This window comes from Beta vulgaris, chromosome 3, assembly GCF_026745355.1.
Source record: "Beta vulgaris subsp. vulgaris cultivar EL10 chromosome 3, EL10.2, whole genome shotgun sequence".
Classification (NCBI taxonomy): Eukaryota; Viridiplantae; Streptophyta; class Magnoliopsida; order Caryophyllales; family Amaranthaceae; genus Beta; species Beta vulgaris.
Window position 1 is genome coordinate 49,848,775 of NC_079204.1, and position 19,566 is coordinate 49,868,340.

At 32.8% G+C, this 19,566-nt stretch overlaps 1 protein-coding gene across 1 annotated transcript; it reads right to left on the minus strand.

The window, feature by feature from the left end:
- Positions 1–1,435: 1,435 nt before the first annotated feature.
- On the minus strand, positions 1,436–8,308 carry LOC104889287 (cytochrome P450 81Q32). Its single transcript, XM_010674481.4, has 2 exons — positions 7,345–8,308; positions 1,436–2,370 (listed from the first exon to the last, which is right to left on the minus strand). The coding sequence occupies exons 1-2, from the start codon at positions 8,200–8,202 to the stop codon at positions 1,732–1,734; spliced, it is 1,497 nt and encodes a 498-aa protein (XP_010672783.1). The 5' UTR covers positions 8,203–8,308; the 3' UTR covers positions 1,436–1,731.
- Positions 8,309–19,566: the final 11,258 nt, after the last annotated feature.

Here is a 19,566-nt window from a genome sequence, read left to right on the forward strand (position 1 = left end):
TTTTCATTGTTACTGAAAAACCTAAGCCAACCGCCAAGCCAAAAGTACCCGCGAAAAAACAAGTGCTTCCACCGTCACAAGATAGTTGACAGGAAGGATGTCGGAATCTGAAAAGTTCACACGGATGAGGATGTGGCTGATCTACTCACTAAACCTTTACCTCAACCCAAGTATGAATGTCACGCTAGGGCTATAGGCTTGAAGCAAAAATGTTAGAATGGCTTTAGATAGTAGTATGCTTGGAGAAACTTGTTACAATGTAGAGACATGTTTTGTTGTTTTATGTTCATGAGAAAATATGAGATAAGATGGGTGTATTGGCCCCTTGGAGAGTGAAAATTGAAAAATGCATGGCCATGCTCAAATGGATTATATGATGATCATTTATTTGTTAATTCAAACTCGGATTTCAAGGAATAATTTGAAGACTAGTATGAGTGACATAGAGATATGGGCATACTATCAAATTAGACACTGAGAGACTTAAGGAATTTGAATATTGCACACTCTTCTCGGACAAGTGGGAGATTGAAGGAATTATGTCTTCGACTCTATTGCAATTGATAAATATAATATGGATCATATTATGGTGATAATAATTTATTTAATTGGATCGTCTTTACGTCTTGCTAGAGAATGCTATAAAACTTTGGGTTAGTAAATAAGAAACTCAAAGCCCACTTAAATGGATCCTACAAGGTCATACATTAGTCAATTTGGATCAATAAAAGAAAAACCCAAACCCCGCATGGGACTCTAGGGTGTGGCCCGACAAAGAGGAGTAAGAGGAGGGGTTTCCTAACCTAATTATTCCTATAATTAGTTTAGGAAATCAGAAAATAAAGAACTCAATATCTCTCAATATTTTCTCTTTCTCTCAAAGTCACGTAATATTTACTCCAAGAAAAGAAGAGCCATTCTTCCCTCCAACTAGCATTGGTTGAGTGTTGATCCGGATTGGTAAACCAAGTAGAGGAATCACAATTGAGTTTCTTTCTCCGGAATCTTGACGAGCTTTGTGGAATTCACGCATCAAAGGTTATTTTTAAATTATATGACCCTTAATTGTACATGCATGAGATCCCATTTTAAGTGCACATGAATATGATTCGTGAAATCCCGCTTATAGTACTTATAATCCTACAGTTGTGACCACAATGGTTGTGTACAAGAGAGGCAACATAAGTGCTTCATTGGAGTGTGGGCTGATTTGGTAGGGTGGAAGTGTATCATGTATGTGCCTACGCTGGATTTGAATCTTTAAATACCTAAGAGTTTTGGAAAAAATCGTCAATCGATGAATTTGAGAAGATGATATATATGATTTAAAGATTCTCCTTATAAATTCAGAAGGAGTGATTTACGAGGACCTAGAATCCCGTCATTTGGAGGTGTTTTATAATTGATCAACTATAATACACCGTACACCTGATCATCATGACCAAATTTAGTTTGAAAAAGTAATTAGGCTTATTACAACTATTTAGGTTTAAAAATAAAATACAAAAGATCTTATCTTAACTACTAGACATTCTTTGTTATAATTACACCTTTATAATAGTAGACTAGTAATATATAGGAAATTAAAACACTAAACTTAATACTATAAATTCAGTAGACTCGCTTATCATAGAGGTGATAAAAATAATGATACATACGATTAAGAAATTCAAATTTAGAAACGAACATCTTCTCCACCACCTCTTTTACTTGCTCACACTGTCACACATATTATACTGATACATTGTCAAATTTGTGTGAGAAAGTATCCTCCATTGAAGAGCGAGGACAACATGTAGCCTCTAAAGGCTTTTCCTTAGGGACAATGACGGCACCAGCACTACATTTTTCAGTCAAGTCCACCTTCCCAGCCTCGGTTGCTTCCCAATCAAAGCATTGTATGAGAGTTGCCAATGTTAAAGAAACATTTCTAAGAGCAAAGTTATTTCCAGGACAAGCCCTTCTACCAATTCCAAAAGGCATAAACTTGAACCCTTCTTTCTCTTTTTCAAATCTTTCTGGCTTAAATTCAGTAGGGTCATCCCATTGGTTAGGATCCCTATGCAATGCCCAAGCATTGACAAATAGTATAGTACCTTTTGGCACATCATATCCTCCAATGTTGCAATCTTGGGATGAATAATGCGGGACTAGAAGTGGTGCTGGTGGGAATAGTCTTAAAGTCTCATAGATAATGCAACGTATGTAGCTTAACTTTGATAGATCGCAATCTTCAACTAATCGTCCCTTACCAACATTAACATCAATTTCTGCTCTTGCTTTGGCAAAGACTGCGGGGTGGTTTATGAGGTTCGACATTGCCCACTCTAGGGTGCGTGCAGTCGTTTCAGATCCTGCCAAAATCAAAACCTACAAAAAACGATCCGTAAAAATCAAAGTGTTACAAGTATTTTGAAACGAGTGAGATGTAGCAGTATCTCATTTAATACAAATGATTAGGTTATGTTATCTTCAATTAAAAAAATTTCTTGTTTGTACTAGTTACGTCTAATTATTTAATCATAATGGAAAGTGAGTTATAATATCTTTCGATTTTAAACCTTAGTCAGATGAACTAAGCATGGATAAAGACATGCAACTTTTATTGATTGCTTAGGCTACATCTCATAGTAAATAAACTAGAAAATCACAAGAATGCATGTAGGTTCTTATGTACTCTTCTATTTAGTGGTGGATCCATGCTAACTTGCTAATGGTTGCGGCTGCGCCTATATATCTACGTGATTATATAATAAAAGCCTTGTTTCTTATTAGATTGACTACAAACAGTTTTGTATAATGTTATCATTTGGGAATTCAAGGCCACATTCCACATTAGTAATCTAGTCTTGCTGGAGCCAATTTATACTATTTTTCAACACTTAACAATTATAATAGTCTCCTGTAAAAAAAAAAAAACAATTAGAATAGTCTCTAAGTTTACACTTTTCACTCTCATTTTATTTATATTTTGCAGTTTTCTAAAATTATGGTGCACCCACTTAATAAATTCTCTTGGCTACTGATTGTTTGGGATTAGATATGATTAACATTGATGACATCTTCATGCCCAGCTCAGCCGACTTAATAATGAGCGGGTTTTGGACATGATATTTTGGCCTGCAATTTGGGCCAACCCCAAAGTGATTTTTCGGTACAAAGGACGGGCCATGAACAATCCAAATTCAAAGGTTTAGGTTAAAAATTTGAACCCGACTCGAATTAGTGAGTTTTGGCACGAAAAAGTTGGCCGAGGCTTTAGCCAGAAACTCTCTCTCTTATTTTGTTAATTAATTTAGAAAATTTTGATCCGGCTCGACATCTCTAGTATGGATGGAAGCTTTAAAGGAGTTGTTAGCTAATAATTATGTAAGGAATACTTCTAGTTATTCTTATAATTGTTACTATTACATAAAATCTCCATACAAATACCAAGCTACGTTTTTAAGGAGTTAATATCATTATTAATCAAGAAATATTTTTGATTTTAGAATATTTTGTTGTTACTTTCTAAATATATTGATTGCAACTTTTCTTTAGTAGAAAATTTACATTATTTAAACGTTTCATTTTTTGATAATTCACTCTATCTGTCTCCTATCATATAAGTCCCACTTTTTATTTATCTCTATCTTTCTTCAATAATTCACATGACTTTCTTAAAAAAAGTGTCAAAATACAATGTTGTAATAATAGGACAAAAGAAATACTTCGCTGACTAATTGGATTCACTTATTAGAAGAATTGTAAATCAATATGGATCTTTAATTTGTTTCATCTTGCTCTGTACTTAACTCAAACTCAAACTTGTATTTAAACGAGCAAACTCAAATTATTCTTGAACAACATAAACTATGAGTAATTTTAATGTTGAATTTACTTTTACTTACTTTTCAGAATAGTTCAGAGAGATGGAAAATAATTGACAAAATTTCAAAGACGAAAAGGAATTATTAAGAAAAGTTCGAAAACTTAAGAATAGTTCCATTAAAATTATATATCTGAAAATTTAAAAAAATAAAGGAAAATTCATGTAAAATGGAAAAAAAAATTTAAAAAAGTTAAGAATAGTTCATATTAATTAAGAAATGTTCATAATTCATAAAGGTCAGGATAGTTTATGATAGTTTAGAAAAGTTAATAAAGTTCATAAAATGTTTCAAAACTTAAGAAAATAAATAAATACCTATAAAAAAAAGTTGACCAAAAATAAGTTAAATTAAACAAATCTCTAATGAGCTAATCTTGAACAAACAAATTAAAAACTCTGTCGACTTAGGGCCAAGTTCAAACAAGAGTAATTATTATATAGATTGGCTCGAATAGATTGAATTCCGGCTCCAAAAATCTTGTTAGGGCCAATCACATAAAATTAATTAACTTCTGAGTTTCAGGTCCATTACAATTCATGATCAGGGACCGTTTTTTTTTTGGCGCATTACAAAATCAAGGTCGTAAGGGTAAAGGCAGCATTAGGAGGGTTTCGTCCCCATGGGCCATGATAGGTCGAAAAATTGTTGAATTATACTACCTCCGGTCATTAATAGTTTACTCGTATTTCTTTTGGAAACGTCCCTTATTAATTTAAGGGTAATGATATATGTAGCCCTAAGGACTATATATAAGCATCAAATACATTTCTTTAAATTAAAACTGTTTAAGAATTCAAGATACATTTTCACATCAATTGAGGTAATAAATGCTTGATTTAATATTTTATTTCTATTTTAAGCACCTTATACATAGCCCTAAGGGCTATGTATATCATTTTCCTTAGTTTAATCATTTTTTTTGTTTCTATTATTGAAACAAGATCATTAACTCTCCATCACACATACATTCAATTTTAACATAAATTAATAGTTTCTCTTTCTTTTTATGTCCACAACATTGTTTATCCTAAAACTTTGTGCAAAAGATATGAGTAAACTAATAAAGACCGAAGAGAGTATATTTGATTTTCAGTGGTTGAAAATTAAAATCAGATATATAAAAACGTCTAAGTGGGTGCCAAAATTTACCACTTAAAAAAAGTCGAAACATAGTTCACAAACTTCGACAGTCAATTTTATCTTCTTCTCAAAATAGTTAAGATAGGAATAACTAATTATAATTTAGTTGTGTAATGTGAATCATATAAACTTAAATATTTGGAGCCAAATTTTCGGAAGTAGTAGTGAATAGCGATAGTGAACCTATCTTAGTTTTCTCTATCTTTCAAAATGATAATTGATCAATTGACACAAACTCACAACCTATCCAACAATGACATTGATGGAAAGGTTGTGACTTTGTGACAATGGATCAAATTATTGATGTCGAACTTTCATTTGAAAGTTTTAAGTTTTAACACATATTGACACTTTCTTTTTAATATTTACTATTTGACTTTTACACTTATTATCCTACAATTTCGACTATTAATAAATATATTTTTCAATATATAAATATTATAAAAACTAGTTTATAAAAATATATATTAAAATAAAGTCATTAATATCTTACATGCTAATTTTTGTTTTAATATATTAGTCTAAAATTATTGATCAAAGGTACTACATAAATAATACCAAAATCAACTTGCATCCATAAAATTAGCAGAGAATATACTTTTTTTTTTTTTAAAGTTGTGGTATTCTCTTTAGCTTTCTTCGTACGTACACTTAAAATGAATATTCTACTTCTAATACATTCTAGTGGTTATTTTCACTAGAGTATTTTCGAACTCCTCAAAATAAATACTTTTTCAGTTTCGTTTTAAATACAACAAATGGGTGTTATTTGTGAGATATAAAATATTCATTTGTTGTATTTAAAACGAAACGGATGAATTAGAATATTTGAATAACGTATTTTTTTATGGTGAAAAAAAATATTTGATACAAGCAAAGGTTTTCCATAAAGTTCAGTTATCTAATGAACTATTTTCAATCTATAAGAAAGAGATACTTTATTCGCTCTATTCTATACTCCCTCCGTTTCATTTTAATCTACACATTTACACTTTTTACGCATGTCAATGCAAAACTTTGAGGACATATATCGATCTTTAGTTTGTATTTGTAAAAATTATAAAAAGTACATATTAATAAAATACATGTTATGATGAATCTAACCAGATCTCACATGACTATATTTTCGTTCGCTTATAAATCACAAATGATGGTCAAAGTAAAATTTGTGAATAGTGTAAAATGTCAAAGTGTGTAGATTAAAATAAAACGGATGGAGTATTATCCACTAGGTCAGTCTGGTTGGTTCTTTGTTCCTAGCTTTGGTGTAGCAGCTATATTTCGATTGATTAGCTGACAAATTTCATTTTTCTTTTTTGGATTAAGTATGGATAAAAGAGCTTTCTATCTCGCACATGGGAGACCAAGGTTCAAATTTTGGTGGAAGCAAAATTTCTATATTGTTCGAAGGGGGAGGGCGGTGTTTGAGGCTTGTTGGGCCCTTGGATGAGTGGCCCTATACGAGGGCAGCTTAGAGGAAATTCATCTTACTACGGAATCCGAAAGCGAGCCCAAATTTTTTTTAAAACAATACACTAATTTATTTGCTTATTCAAGTATAAAAAATAGATATTATGAAAGTACATATAAAAACGAATTCAACACAATCTTACATGATTCTGTTTATCCTTGTACATAAATTATGATAAATGTTGACTAGGAGTAGGTGAATAGAGTAAATCCAAATATTGTAATTCTAAATCGAAAGAAGTATATATAGGGGGGTCTTAATAGGACCTGGCAGGAACGTGACCCCAATTTTTTTTTTTTTTTGGTTATATTGGATACAATTAGTCAATTAGTATTTTGAATTATTTACATATATGTATATATTTGGATATAATATAATTGTTAAAGATTCAACTTTCATGTAAAGATTATTGTTCTAAACTTGACCACCCTAGCAAGTTTTTTGTCCAAGATTCACCCCTTATATTAATAGCCTTACAACCATTTCTATCTATGTAGTTTTTTTCTCTCTCAAACCATAATACTAGATAAGGATTAAGTGGTACTCCTAAGTGATAAGAACTTCGACCTTTATGGTTGGGGCCGTGGGTGTTCGGTTCTTTATCACCTTTAATGTCATTAGTTGGAGATTCAGTATGTTCTCGATCATATCAAAATTTCCACATTTTATAATTAGAATGTTGTCGTATGTTGGGATTTTTTGCTCCTATTTTATTCTTTTTGGAATAAATAAGCCACTAATAATATTAATGTAGACGTGATTCGATTCTAGATCCGTAGGAGGTATACATAATACATATTTACACAAGTAAATTTCCAATAATATAAGAAAACTAAAATGATAACTAACTATATTTCTTACCAAAATGATTCCTTTCAAAACATCATCAGTGTAGTACTCCGGTTCAGATTGTTGCAAGTCCAGCAATTGTTCAATCAAATTTGTATTCTCCCCAATTTGTTCATCACAAGAAATTCCTCCTCTTGTTTCCCTGCACTCATCCACCAAACTTTGTAAAAACTCATCTCTCTCTTTCTTCAATTTCCTTAGCTCCTTCTCTATCCCATTAAAACCAACCCATCTCAAAAAGGGAAAGAAATCACATATAGTCATAAGATTAGAAGGTGGTCTTATGATCATTTTTTCCCATGTTTTTCCATTGACTACCCTCATCATAAAATTCCTTGCCACCTTCTCAAAGATAGCATTTAAATTTACCCTTTTTCGGGTCCCACCCTGTAAGAGTTCGGAGATCATGTTATCAATCTCAATTTTTCGGGTGGGACCCGCTTCATTTATCCTTCGTAAGGATAACATAGTTATAGTTGTAACACGGCGGAGATTCCGCCAATAGTCCCCATATGGGGACCATATAAGGAGGGAATGGTTGTAGCCTAAATGTTCACCTATTATGAACTTGGGCCGGTTGGCAAAAACGATGTCGTTTTTGCTAAAGCATTCCTCGGCAGCCCAAGAGGAGGTGACCACCAAAACGGGCTGACAGCCCAATCGGAGAAAGAAGATTGGGCCATAGCGTTGAGAGAGGGATTGGAGGGTACGGTGGAAGGGGGCCTTGAGTAGGTGTAGATGGCCCAATATAGGAAGTGATGGTGGGCTTGGTGGGAGGTTCTTGTTCTTTGGCTTAGAAAGTATTATTTTGTAAAGGAAGAATATGATTGCAAAAAAAGATAGGGAAGTGTATATTATCTCCATTTCCATGCTTATCTAATTCTTATTTTTGTGTGTGAGAATGTGGGTGCTTGTGAATTGTGATGGGAATAGCGTAATTTTGGATTGTGATCACTTGGGAGTTGGAACTTATAGGTGAGTGTACTATGTACGTATGTGTATTATGTATAGATAATAGATGGGAACAAAACAAGATATGATTTTGATGTTTGCAAACGGATGGTTAGAGCCCACATGGGTCTATACACAAACACGAGACGAGTAGATGGAGTAAAAATAACTCCACGTTACATGAATGTATCTCTCCTCTTTTTTGTTTTGTTTTGATATGGTATGTATTGGAGGGTAAAGTTTCCAAAATACATGTTATAGATTTATCATTCTTAGTTATATTATAATTTATTTATTCTTTTCGGATATTAGTTTTAGTTAAAGAATAAACATTTTATATAGGATTGATTTCAGAGATAAACATTGTTCAACATATGATATAATAGTAAATTAGTTTTTAGGTTTTTTCTTTATTAATCAAGAAAGTGAAAATCTGATGCAGAATGGAACTAGGGCTTGAGATATAAGCTTATTACTTTATTTTTTATTAAGAACTACAAGCTTTTATCATGACTCTTAAAGTATGAGTTTTACGTCTTGGATTTATTTAGCTTATGTTATTTTAATTAGATGTTGAGACTTGGGCTTTCAAAGTTGTCAAATTTAATTAGTAAGTCATTTTAGTTTATTAATTGATAATAAATTATTTTTTATTTAATTAGTTATTTAGTTTCCTTTTATATTTTCTTAATAAAGTAGGAAGCTAGTGAATTATTTTCCATCTATCTATATATATTAGACCTAGAGTTACTGTTTCAAAGAGGAAGATTTAGCTAGCTTGAGCTAGAATCAAAACACATGCTCAACAAGGACATCCACTATCAGGAAGAGAAGAGCTGACAATCCTTCTATTCCTCAAGGTTTTATGACTAAACCTTTGAGAGAATCATCATTAATAATTCGAATAGGTTGTTAATGTTGCCACTATTCAACCTTAGTAGTCATTGTCTTCTAAGTTATAACCATTCTAATTGAGCACCAAAGATGTCCTGGCCTAGTGGTTAAAATTGAGGTGCTGTGAACGATAGGTCACAGGTTTGAATCTCTCTCCCTTTTTTTATACTTTGTATTGCATTCGTAGCTCATATGAATCAAAAAACAATCATCTAATTGAAAACCTTTCATGTATCAAGGTTAATATTCAATGAGTATTGATCATCACAAAGATGAGAATGAGAAAGTGAAAAATGTGGTAAGCCCTTCCACCTTCCACCTACAAGTCGTGGATTCGATTTCCATAAAGAGGGGTCGGGACCAAGGTGTATAAAGTATAACATAAATTGTATCACATGTATAAGCAAATTATTCTTGCAATATATACTATTATATTAAAAGGTGTTTTAAAATAAGAAACTTTATCACGTGCCATTCTTATTTTACTTCATGTATTCCATATAGAAATTTATATACTAAAGGTTTAACCACTAGACTACTAAGTATTATTTAGTGTTATTGTTTAAAGGATGATATTAATAAATGAAAATTTCCTTACTCGGGGTACTATAGCTCGGATATAATAACTAACTAGTTGTTTTTCCGGGTCATTGTGTGTAATTCGTTTATTATTTTTTGAAATTAATTGAATGATATGCCCCCATATCAGTGTATACATTTAGATGATACGTGAGACGTGACGACCTCCAATACTTCATAACTTTCAATTAATATTATTGAATACTGGATTCATAATGAATTTATTGTGATATCATTCACTTTTCGCAAATGGGTTACTCTTTTATGTCAAAATGAGTCATTTTTAAACAAAGATTAGTTGTTTACCTTAATGAGTCACTTGTATATAATTAAAAAAGTGACCCATTTAGGATAAAAAGTTACTCAGGTCTAAAGGGCAATAACTTTTTATATTAAACAGATCAGTCCTATATAAGTTTATAAGTATCTATATCTTTAAGATCAATAGTTATCCGCGCACGAACTCATATCATACAATGGATTAGTCCTTCAAATTAGTTGATTCAACACGAAAAAGTTTTTAATATCATTTTCAAGTCATAAAGACACGTTCCATTTTCATTCCTGTCTATAATTAATTGAAATTAACTACAATATAATTTTCTCAAATTTCTCCTTCGAATAGGTGGTAATACTATCGTGTCTTTGTATTTTGTAAAAGGCTAAGTATAAATTAAGGGTTGGTGAATCCATTAGAGATTTTTATAATGCAACAAAGTTGATTTGATATTTTATTATCACTATATATTATGGTAAACATAAATTTGATAGGTAATATAACTTGTAACACAAGACTGTATTACTCATTTACTCATTTATAATATAGGAGTTGAATTTGTGTGTCAACTTACGAAGTATAATTACGTCCACTTACAATAAATAATCAACATAGGCTTGTAGATTAGTTGGTTAGTGTAATTGTATCTCAAAGGAGAGGTTGTGGATTCGAGTCTTAGTACATATTTTTATTGTTTAATTGTGTCAATTGCTTGAGAGGGGAAAGAACATGTGGCAGCATGAAATTTGTTTGCTTAATTTTTTTTAAGAGGGTTTGCTTTGGATTTTAGATATGTATATAGATTAATATACTGATGAATATGTAATATGTCTAATATATAACCGAAAAAGTTTGGTCAAACGGGTTATATTTTGGATTTAAGCGATTTGTATTCATACTCATATACAATTGTTCGGGCCATCGGGCTGGATTAACTGAACTTTATAATTTTTCAGAAGAGATCTATAAAATAATGTTCAGACAAATATATTAACCTAATGTGAATTTTCGGCCTTCTTAGCTCCTTGTTCCTAATACAAATATCTGGATGACGCAAGTCATTACTTCATCGGTGAGGTTTACTTCTTTGTCTTTTTGTGGGATTCTCATTTTCCTAATAACCTTTCCTTGAGGAGTGATAAAATGCTAATGGTGAGTGGGTAGCTTGCCCATTAATGAGGTTAATATTGTCATTTCAATATTTTACATACACAAATAGGGATTAGTTTAACAAAAATATGAGTTTGAAACACACAAATAATGGTTGATTTATGACAGAGATTACATGTTTACTTTTTGATAAAAAATAGATTCCGGCCTTTTTACATACAAAAACAGGGTTTGGTTTAACAAAAACACGGGTTTCAAACACACGAACAGGGTTTGAATAATAATAACATGGATTTCAAATACAAAACAGAGGTTCTTATCAATCAATCTGTCTTGCATGGACCCGATTCACATTAAAAATAGTGTGGACCAAGCCCAGGCACGTGACCGGTTAAGAAGTACTCACTTATACACTATATCAAAAATAGATACACTATATGATACATAGGTACACTATATCAAAAATAGATACACTATATAATAACTACGTACACTATATCATACAGAGGTACACTATATCATAACTAGGTACATTATATCCTATAGGAACACTATATCATAACTAGGTACACTATATCCTATAGGAAAATATTTACTTAAACACATTACAGAAACATACACTAGATGATCAAAAATAGATACACTATATCAAAAATAGATATACTATATTATACATAGGTACACTTTATCATTTTAACATACACTATATCATATCAATACACACTATCCTAAACTCACGTGATATGGATCGGATGCACACTAATTAGTGTGCACCGTGTTCATATTAGTTTTTTTACTTATCAATAACCAATTGTAATTTTGTGAGAAAAACTAAACGGGACACGTAAATCAATGCAATTTTTCGCTCTATGGCAGGAATCACATGTCACTTTTTTTTTTGGCAAAAAGTAGCTTTTTTATATTTATGTTTTAACAAAAAGGTAAAGTTTAAAAAATAAAATAATTTTTTTTATAGTAAGCTTTATAAAGTATAAATTCACGAAAATTTGATATCACATATCTGAAGTTTGGAATTTGATGTTTAATTTAGACTGTTTACTTAACCTTATTTTTACTAATCTGATACTCTAATATGATCTGATTTAGATTTATTTATATGATCTAATCTGATCTGAAATAAATAATAAGGTGAATTAAATATAACCTAAACTTTTTTCATTTTTTTATTAAGAGACTGTATCCTAATTCTGAGATTCTGATTAGTCATCTTATATACATGATTAGGATTATATTTCGCCATTTCTTTTAATTCGAATTTGCGGTACCTTTTCTTTTAACACTTGGATCAAACAAGGTGACAGTAAACTGCTCACACAATCGACCTATTGAATAAAATTGGGGCCAAAAACTATGCAGTATATATAATATAAATGGAGTTATATTTACAGATTATCTTTTTCATTTGCTTGGTGGGCAAAGCTAAAGCAATTTGGATAGGTATCCTAATTTCTAAACGAGCACTTGCAATGATAATGGAATAAGACTCGAGAACAATGATCATGAATCGATCTTCGATTTTTAATTAATGTTTTGACATTATCGATTCTTCCAACCTGGGTTATATGTGTTTGAGTATGAGTTGTTTTGTAGTCTTATGTTTGTGTTTAGGAGGGCATTAGCTTGCTCAGATATCGTTTCCATGGTGTTGTATTGGCACTCATTTTGAATGACCTTGCACTTCACAAAATTTGATAGGCGTGTCGCACCTAACAAAGAAAATTACTAACTAACCACCTAACTATATAGCAGGACAAGTCAAGGTCGAATCGACAAAGACAAACAGTATCAAACACTAGAAATCTCGACTGAAACTAACTAAACAAGTGACAAACAACAATGAAAGAGATATTGAGCTAATACTAACGCTAAACTATGACAACTAGTAATAAAACACGAGGTAGAATCAATCAATAAAAGCACCTGGAATTGAGTATCACCACTAGGACGAATAATACATAAATATTTCCCATCCCAATAAACATAATTTATGATCCAAAAGGAGTAATGCACCCTAACAATACCAAAGATCTCTCCCGAGTACCTCTGGCTACTCTAGACAAGCAATCATACCTATTCTCACGGAATCATGCAAGAAAGAGACATTAATTATAACATCATAACAAATTCCTAGTAATCCTATCTACTTACTTCCATAGACATATTCATACTCTTGATTGAATCAATAAATCCATCTAGATTCAGTTTCCACTAAAAACAAGACATAAGAAATCAATTCAAAATCACCTATCCCTAGTATATATGATAATGAAATTAAGCACAATTCAATCAAGCAAGGACAATTGATCACATTAAATTGGGGTTATGGGGGAAATTCTTATAGTACTCATTGCCAGGGTTGAACTTAACCCTAGATTATAGAACTACTCACTCATAATTGAAATAACAAAGCAACTGAGAAATAAATTTAAAAGACATAACAATAAAGAAAGAGAGAAAATTAGAAAAACTTAGTCTTTACTTGAATGAATCAATCTAAAGTAGCGAACTTGTAGTAATTAAGGTCTAATAATGGAGTTTTCTCTCAAAAAGCTCTCTAAAAAGTAATACTATATTTTCTAATCATCCATAACCATTCAAAAGTATGTTTAGTAAAACCTAATATTGTTTACAAGAACTAGTAGAAAAGGAAATAATAAAATCACGGAATTATTCCCAGAAAGCAGGTTGTACGGGTAAGTGGACAATCGCACGGGTATGCACCATGGTGCATGGGCAAGTGAGATCCTGCTTGTGCATGCACGCGAGACATAAGGTTTTCTCCTTTTTGTTCACATATCTGCACGTGCAAGCAACAATCCGCTTGGGCGTGCGACTTATGAATCGGTCAAGCAGAAGTGTGCTTGGTCTCGCGAAAGCAACGTTCTTCAAAAATCATCATTCCTTCAATCCCAAAGCACTCAACTCATCGTCTCGCATCCGAGAACCGCCAACTACACCATCTATGAACCATGTTATCCTCTTTTTGCCATAACCGGTCACAAGAACCTAAAAATCACAATGAAGAGCTAAAAGTATCTCAAAATAATGCAATATTTCAAAAACTACTAAAATCATTCAATTAGACCTAAGATAGATGCACTAAAAACTACATGAAAATGAGACTTAAAACCTACTTATATGCAACTGAAATCGACTTATCAATAAATATATATCTTTTCGAATAATTGGTTAGCATTTGGAATTACTTTTATTATCATTGTGTAGTAGAAGTAAGTTAAGATGAAAGAACTACTCAATTTAGTTTTTTTGATAGTCTTGAGAAATTTTCATTAGCGACGGATGTTGATCCATCGTAATTGGTCTTTATGGCTGGAATTTTGTCCCGTCGCTAAGGCTTGGTCTTTCGCGGCGGGAAACTTGTTCCTTCATGAATGTCGTTTGTGATGGGTTTACAACGGGATATTCAATAACGACGACTCCCTTTCATGACGGGAGCATGTCGGGAAATCCCATCACAAAAATTCTTTTATGACTAATTTATGACGAGATTTTTGGTCGTTAAATGTGTAGTATTTTTTAGTAGTGCAGTAACTTAAAATGATATAAATAATAATCTATCGGAAGGGTTTCATCTCATCAACTTATATTGGTTGAACTTAATTAATCTTTTATGACTTGTCTTATGTTTGTTGAATTTAATAATCTTGCTTAATCTTGATGAACTTTCTTTTTGTTGAATTTAACTTATTTTTCAGCAATAACATCTACAAAATGTAAACAAAAAAAAGTACAAAACTTCTTGATAACTATTAGAGTAACATTATATGTAAATGATAGAATGATTAGAGTAACATTATATGTAAATGATAGAATAATGGTCTTTTACTAGTCATAGGTTGGAATTGTAAACACTATATATATTGAATGCCAGGGTTAGCCTAATAAGGTTAACACAATTATTCTCCACAGTTGTACATGGTATCACAGCCAAGGAAAAATCAAATAATTTGTTTTCCTCTCCTTTGGCCTAATGCCCGTCGCCGCACATCGTCATGGACGCCGCCTCTGCCGCCGCCCCGTCTTTTTCTGCTGCCACCTCATCGTCGCTCTTCTCCCGCGACCCAGCTTTTCCGGCCACATCCCACCTGATGCCTGCCGCTGTCGTCGGCTTTCACAGCCCCTCGCCAGCGATGTCCGCCGCTGGTTTTACCAGCCCAACGCTGACGTTTCCGGCAACCTTCCCCGCCCCTACTGGCTCGCCGGCGCACAACTGTAACACCCCGATAATTCTCTCTTTCTAGAAAATACTTTCATAACAAATCTAGAGAATTACCCAGGCATTATCGCCCGTGTGATAACGTTTCGGCTTACTCAGAATTTTGCAGCGGAAAAACAATTACTAAAAATAAAATCAACTTTATTAAACTTATGAAATAAATGACAACTGTTTGAAAATAAACACACCAACTAAATAAACCTCAAACTTAAGTAAAGATGTCCTACGAAAACAACTTAAACTAATGCTAAGTATAAGCCTCTCCATTCCAGATTCCCAATGTGATGCATCTGCGAACCTGTAATGTCAATGCAATACTGACTCTGCTCACCAGAAGGATCATCACAGGATCAATAGGCAAAGCCATGATCACACACACAAACAAGCACGTAATCAGCAAAGCTGAGTACTACATATCAGACATAAATAATCCTAAGCATGATACTACAAACATAACTTGCAGGAATAAATAATAACATAAGTAAATAATACTCTACAGACAACTTTTACTGAACTACACTTGACCCAACTTTTATTACTTTAATGGAATAGTTATTGGACGAGTTGACCAACAAAAATAGGAAATACGGTCATGACTCCGAAACCAGAATGACCTGCGATATCGAGGAACCTTTGAACTAAAGAGGAATGGTGATCAATCCAACCTGAAAATACATATCACGGCGGACTATGTATCCCAACCCTTAGTGTCCAACTCTAGACGTGCACCAGTCTAAAGTCTATAACTTATTCTCGTTTCACTTTACGTTAAATATATTTATTACTTGTGTTGACACCACAACAACCAAATAACACACAATTCAATAATCACATAATCATAACAACGTTCTTTTTATCTTTGGATTAACAAGTGTTCACAACTTATCAATCAAGACTCCTTTTATTTCTTTTTATCCTTTGTTGAACCTAGCCAACAGAAATCCGTACCTTTATATAGGTATAATCATACTTACCAAATAAGATCCACGGTTCTTATAAGATAAATAATAATCTCCAAGAATCTATGTAACACATGATTCCAACTTACTTACATTAATTCACTCACGAATTAATACCAAAAACTGAACTTATCTGCTTGCATCAAACTTCCATACAAACAGTCATACTCATACATATTCTTAGTTTACATGTAGCACACAGGCAAGTAACATGTAAAGCAATTTCAGTAAATCATATATATGAACAACAAGGTCCTATACATGATACTAATAAATAAAAACATCCCTAAGGCATGTTTCTAAACCATATAGCACGTAGACTATGTACGTACCTTGTGTAAACGAAACGGTAGGCCACTTTTTCGAACTAAAAGTCCCCTACTATGAATTCTCCGCCTAGAACAATAAAATAACCAAGTAAATACTTGAACTAAAAATTTACAGCAACTTTAAACGTCTTTAAAATCGTTTTTATGTATTAAACCTTCGTTATTTTTAATCCCTAGTATAGTACGACTATTCTAGTGATTAAAAATCATTAAAAACCTTTAAAATACAACTTTCTGAAATTCCAGCATTTATAAAAATTTATAAACCTTCTGAAAATATATTTAATGCATATAAAAATCATATTTCAATCAAAACTCATATTCATACTTTAAAATATAGTTTCTAGTGATTTAAAACCCTAAAAACCATATCTTTCATAATAAAACTGAAAATAATAAATCTGAAATTATTTTTTTATACATATGAAAACCGAAAATATATTCTTCATATAAAATCATAATTTAAATCATAAACATGCTAATAACATAAAATAATGTAAAAATTAATACTTTAATGGAATCTTAGAGAAGAAGAAAAGAAAACAACCAAACAGAGGAGGAAGAGGCGCCGGCAGCTGTGCAGCAGCAAGGGTGGCGGCAGCAAGTCTTGGCTTCAAGAAAATATTTGTGACGTTTCTTGTTCAACAAGAAACGTTACTTAGCGAAGAAGAAACGATTTTTGAGAGGAATATGGAACTCACGGCACAAAGGAAGAGGAGAGAGAAAAATGTCGAGTGAGAGGAGGAGGAAAAATATGAATGGCGTGATATATATAAAATAATTGGGTGGGATAAAATAATTGGGTTTTAGGATATTTACATAAAGGCTAATCCTTTTAGGTTTAGGAAAAGAGATAAGATTTAAAAAGATTTGATGACTAATAAGATGATCATCTTAGGACTTTAATCATCAATAGGACTCTTTTCCTTTTTATCGTTTTAAGAGTTTCGATTCCATTAAACTTCTTTTTCAATAAATACTTTTAATACTTAAAGATTTATTAAGACATGCTTAATTAAAACATTTTCAATTTTATTAAGCTATGAAAATATTTTTAGTTGACTTTTAAAATAGTCAACCCTTTTTAAAAGTCAAATCATTTTCCAAACTCATTTGGATTTAAATATAACTACATAAATACTTTAATATATTTATGAAAATCCTTTAAAAATGTGGGGGATTACAACAACCCACAACAGCGTTCTACTCCATGAATTCTGACTGGGTTCACACACCTGACACTTCAATTTGCGTCGACTTCCTCGACGTCGGTCGGCTCTTCCGTCCCCTCCCCGATGTTCAGTCTCCCCCAGTTGTCTGCTCCTAATCTCACAAACTAGGTAACTATTACTCTTTCCTCTCCCGAGGATTATCTCCTATGGAAAACGCAAATTACTTGCCTGCTGCTTTCTCATCAATTACTTGGTCTTGTTGATGGTACTGCTTTATTCCTCCTGCTACTGTGATTGATGAATCTAGTAATTCTGCTCATAATGTGCACTTTTATGAATATCTTCGTATTGATCAACAAGTAAAATCATGGATTTTTGCTACTTTGTCTCACGATGTTTTTGTTGATGTTCATGATTTGCACACCTCTGTGGATATTTGGAATATGTTACAATCTAGATTTATGCATGCAAGTATGGCTCATTCTATGGAATTAAAGGGACATTTGTCTCGTAATAAATAAGACTGGTTCCCAGTCTATGGATGGTTATTTACGTGAGATCAAGGTGATTGCTGATTCTCTTGCTGTCATTCAGTGTCCTGTGTCGAATCAGGATTTAGTGCAGTACACTCTTTTTGGTCTGGATCGTGATTCTAAGTATGACCAAATTGTTATTACTTTGCTGCATTATCCGTTCCCTCTTAGTTTTGATGATTTGCAACCTAAGGATGGATCTGATTCCTCTTCTCATCATGCATTACTCGCTGTTCAGCAGTCTTCTAGTTCCTCCTCCAAGTCTAATTCAGGAGGGAGGAATAGGGGAAGAAACAACAGAAATCGTGGGGGTAACAATAATCGTAATCAGAATAATCGTGGTAATGGTGGTGGCAATGGGGGGTAACAATAATTCCCGTGGCTCTGAAAACAACAACAACAATGTTAATCGGGGACGCTCCAATGGTATGAGTAAATATTCTAACTTGTCATCCTATAGTATGCCTTGCCTAGGCTCTATTACTAATGATTTGTCTTCAGCAGGGATTAATTCATCAAGTAGCAATGTAAACTCTACCCCTACTTCCGATACTTGTGGTTTATGTTGGTTTCTAGGTCATCAAGTTGTTTACTGTCCTCAAAGATTCAATTCCACTTTTGTTCCCTCTTCATCTGAAAGTGTCACTCGAGCCTTAGCTGCACTGTCTGTTAGTAGTGAAGCTAATGATTCAGTCTGGTACTCGGATTCGGGAGCTGCATCTCATATGACTCCTTTGGATGGTAAGTTTTCTGCTAAAACTCCTTACACTGTTTCTAGTTCTATTGTAGTTGGTAATGGTACTTGTAAATTCCATCTTCCTACTGTTAAACCAGTTACCACTGTTGTTGTCTCTGGAGTAACATTATCTCTAATTGATGGAGAACTTCTTGCTGATCCCACAGATTATTGAGTATGGTTGGTGCATTGCAGTACTTAACTATGACTTGTCTAGATATTGCTTATGCTGTTAATATGATGTCTCAGTTTATGCATGCTCCTCTTACTACTCACCTTCATGTTGTGAAAGAATTTTCAGATATCTGCAGGGCACATTGGATTTCGGTCTCTACTTATATAGCAGCAGTTCTCCTACTGTTGTTATTGCCTACTCTGATGCAGATTGGGCAGGATAACCTGACAGCGACGTTCTACTACTGGCTATGCTGTTTTT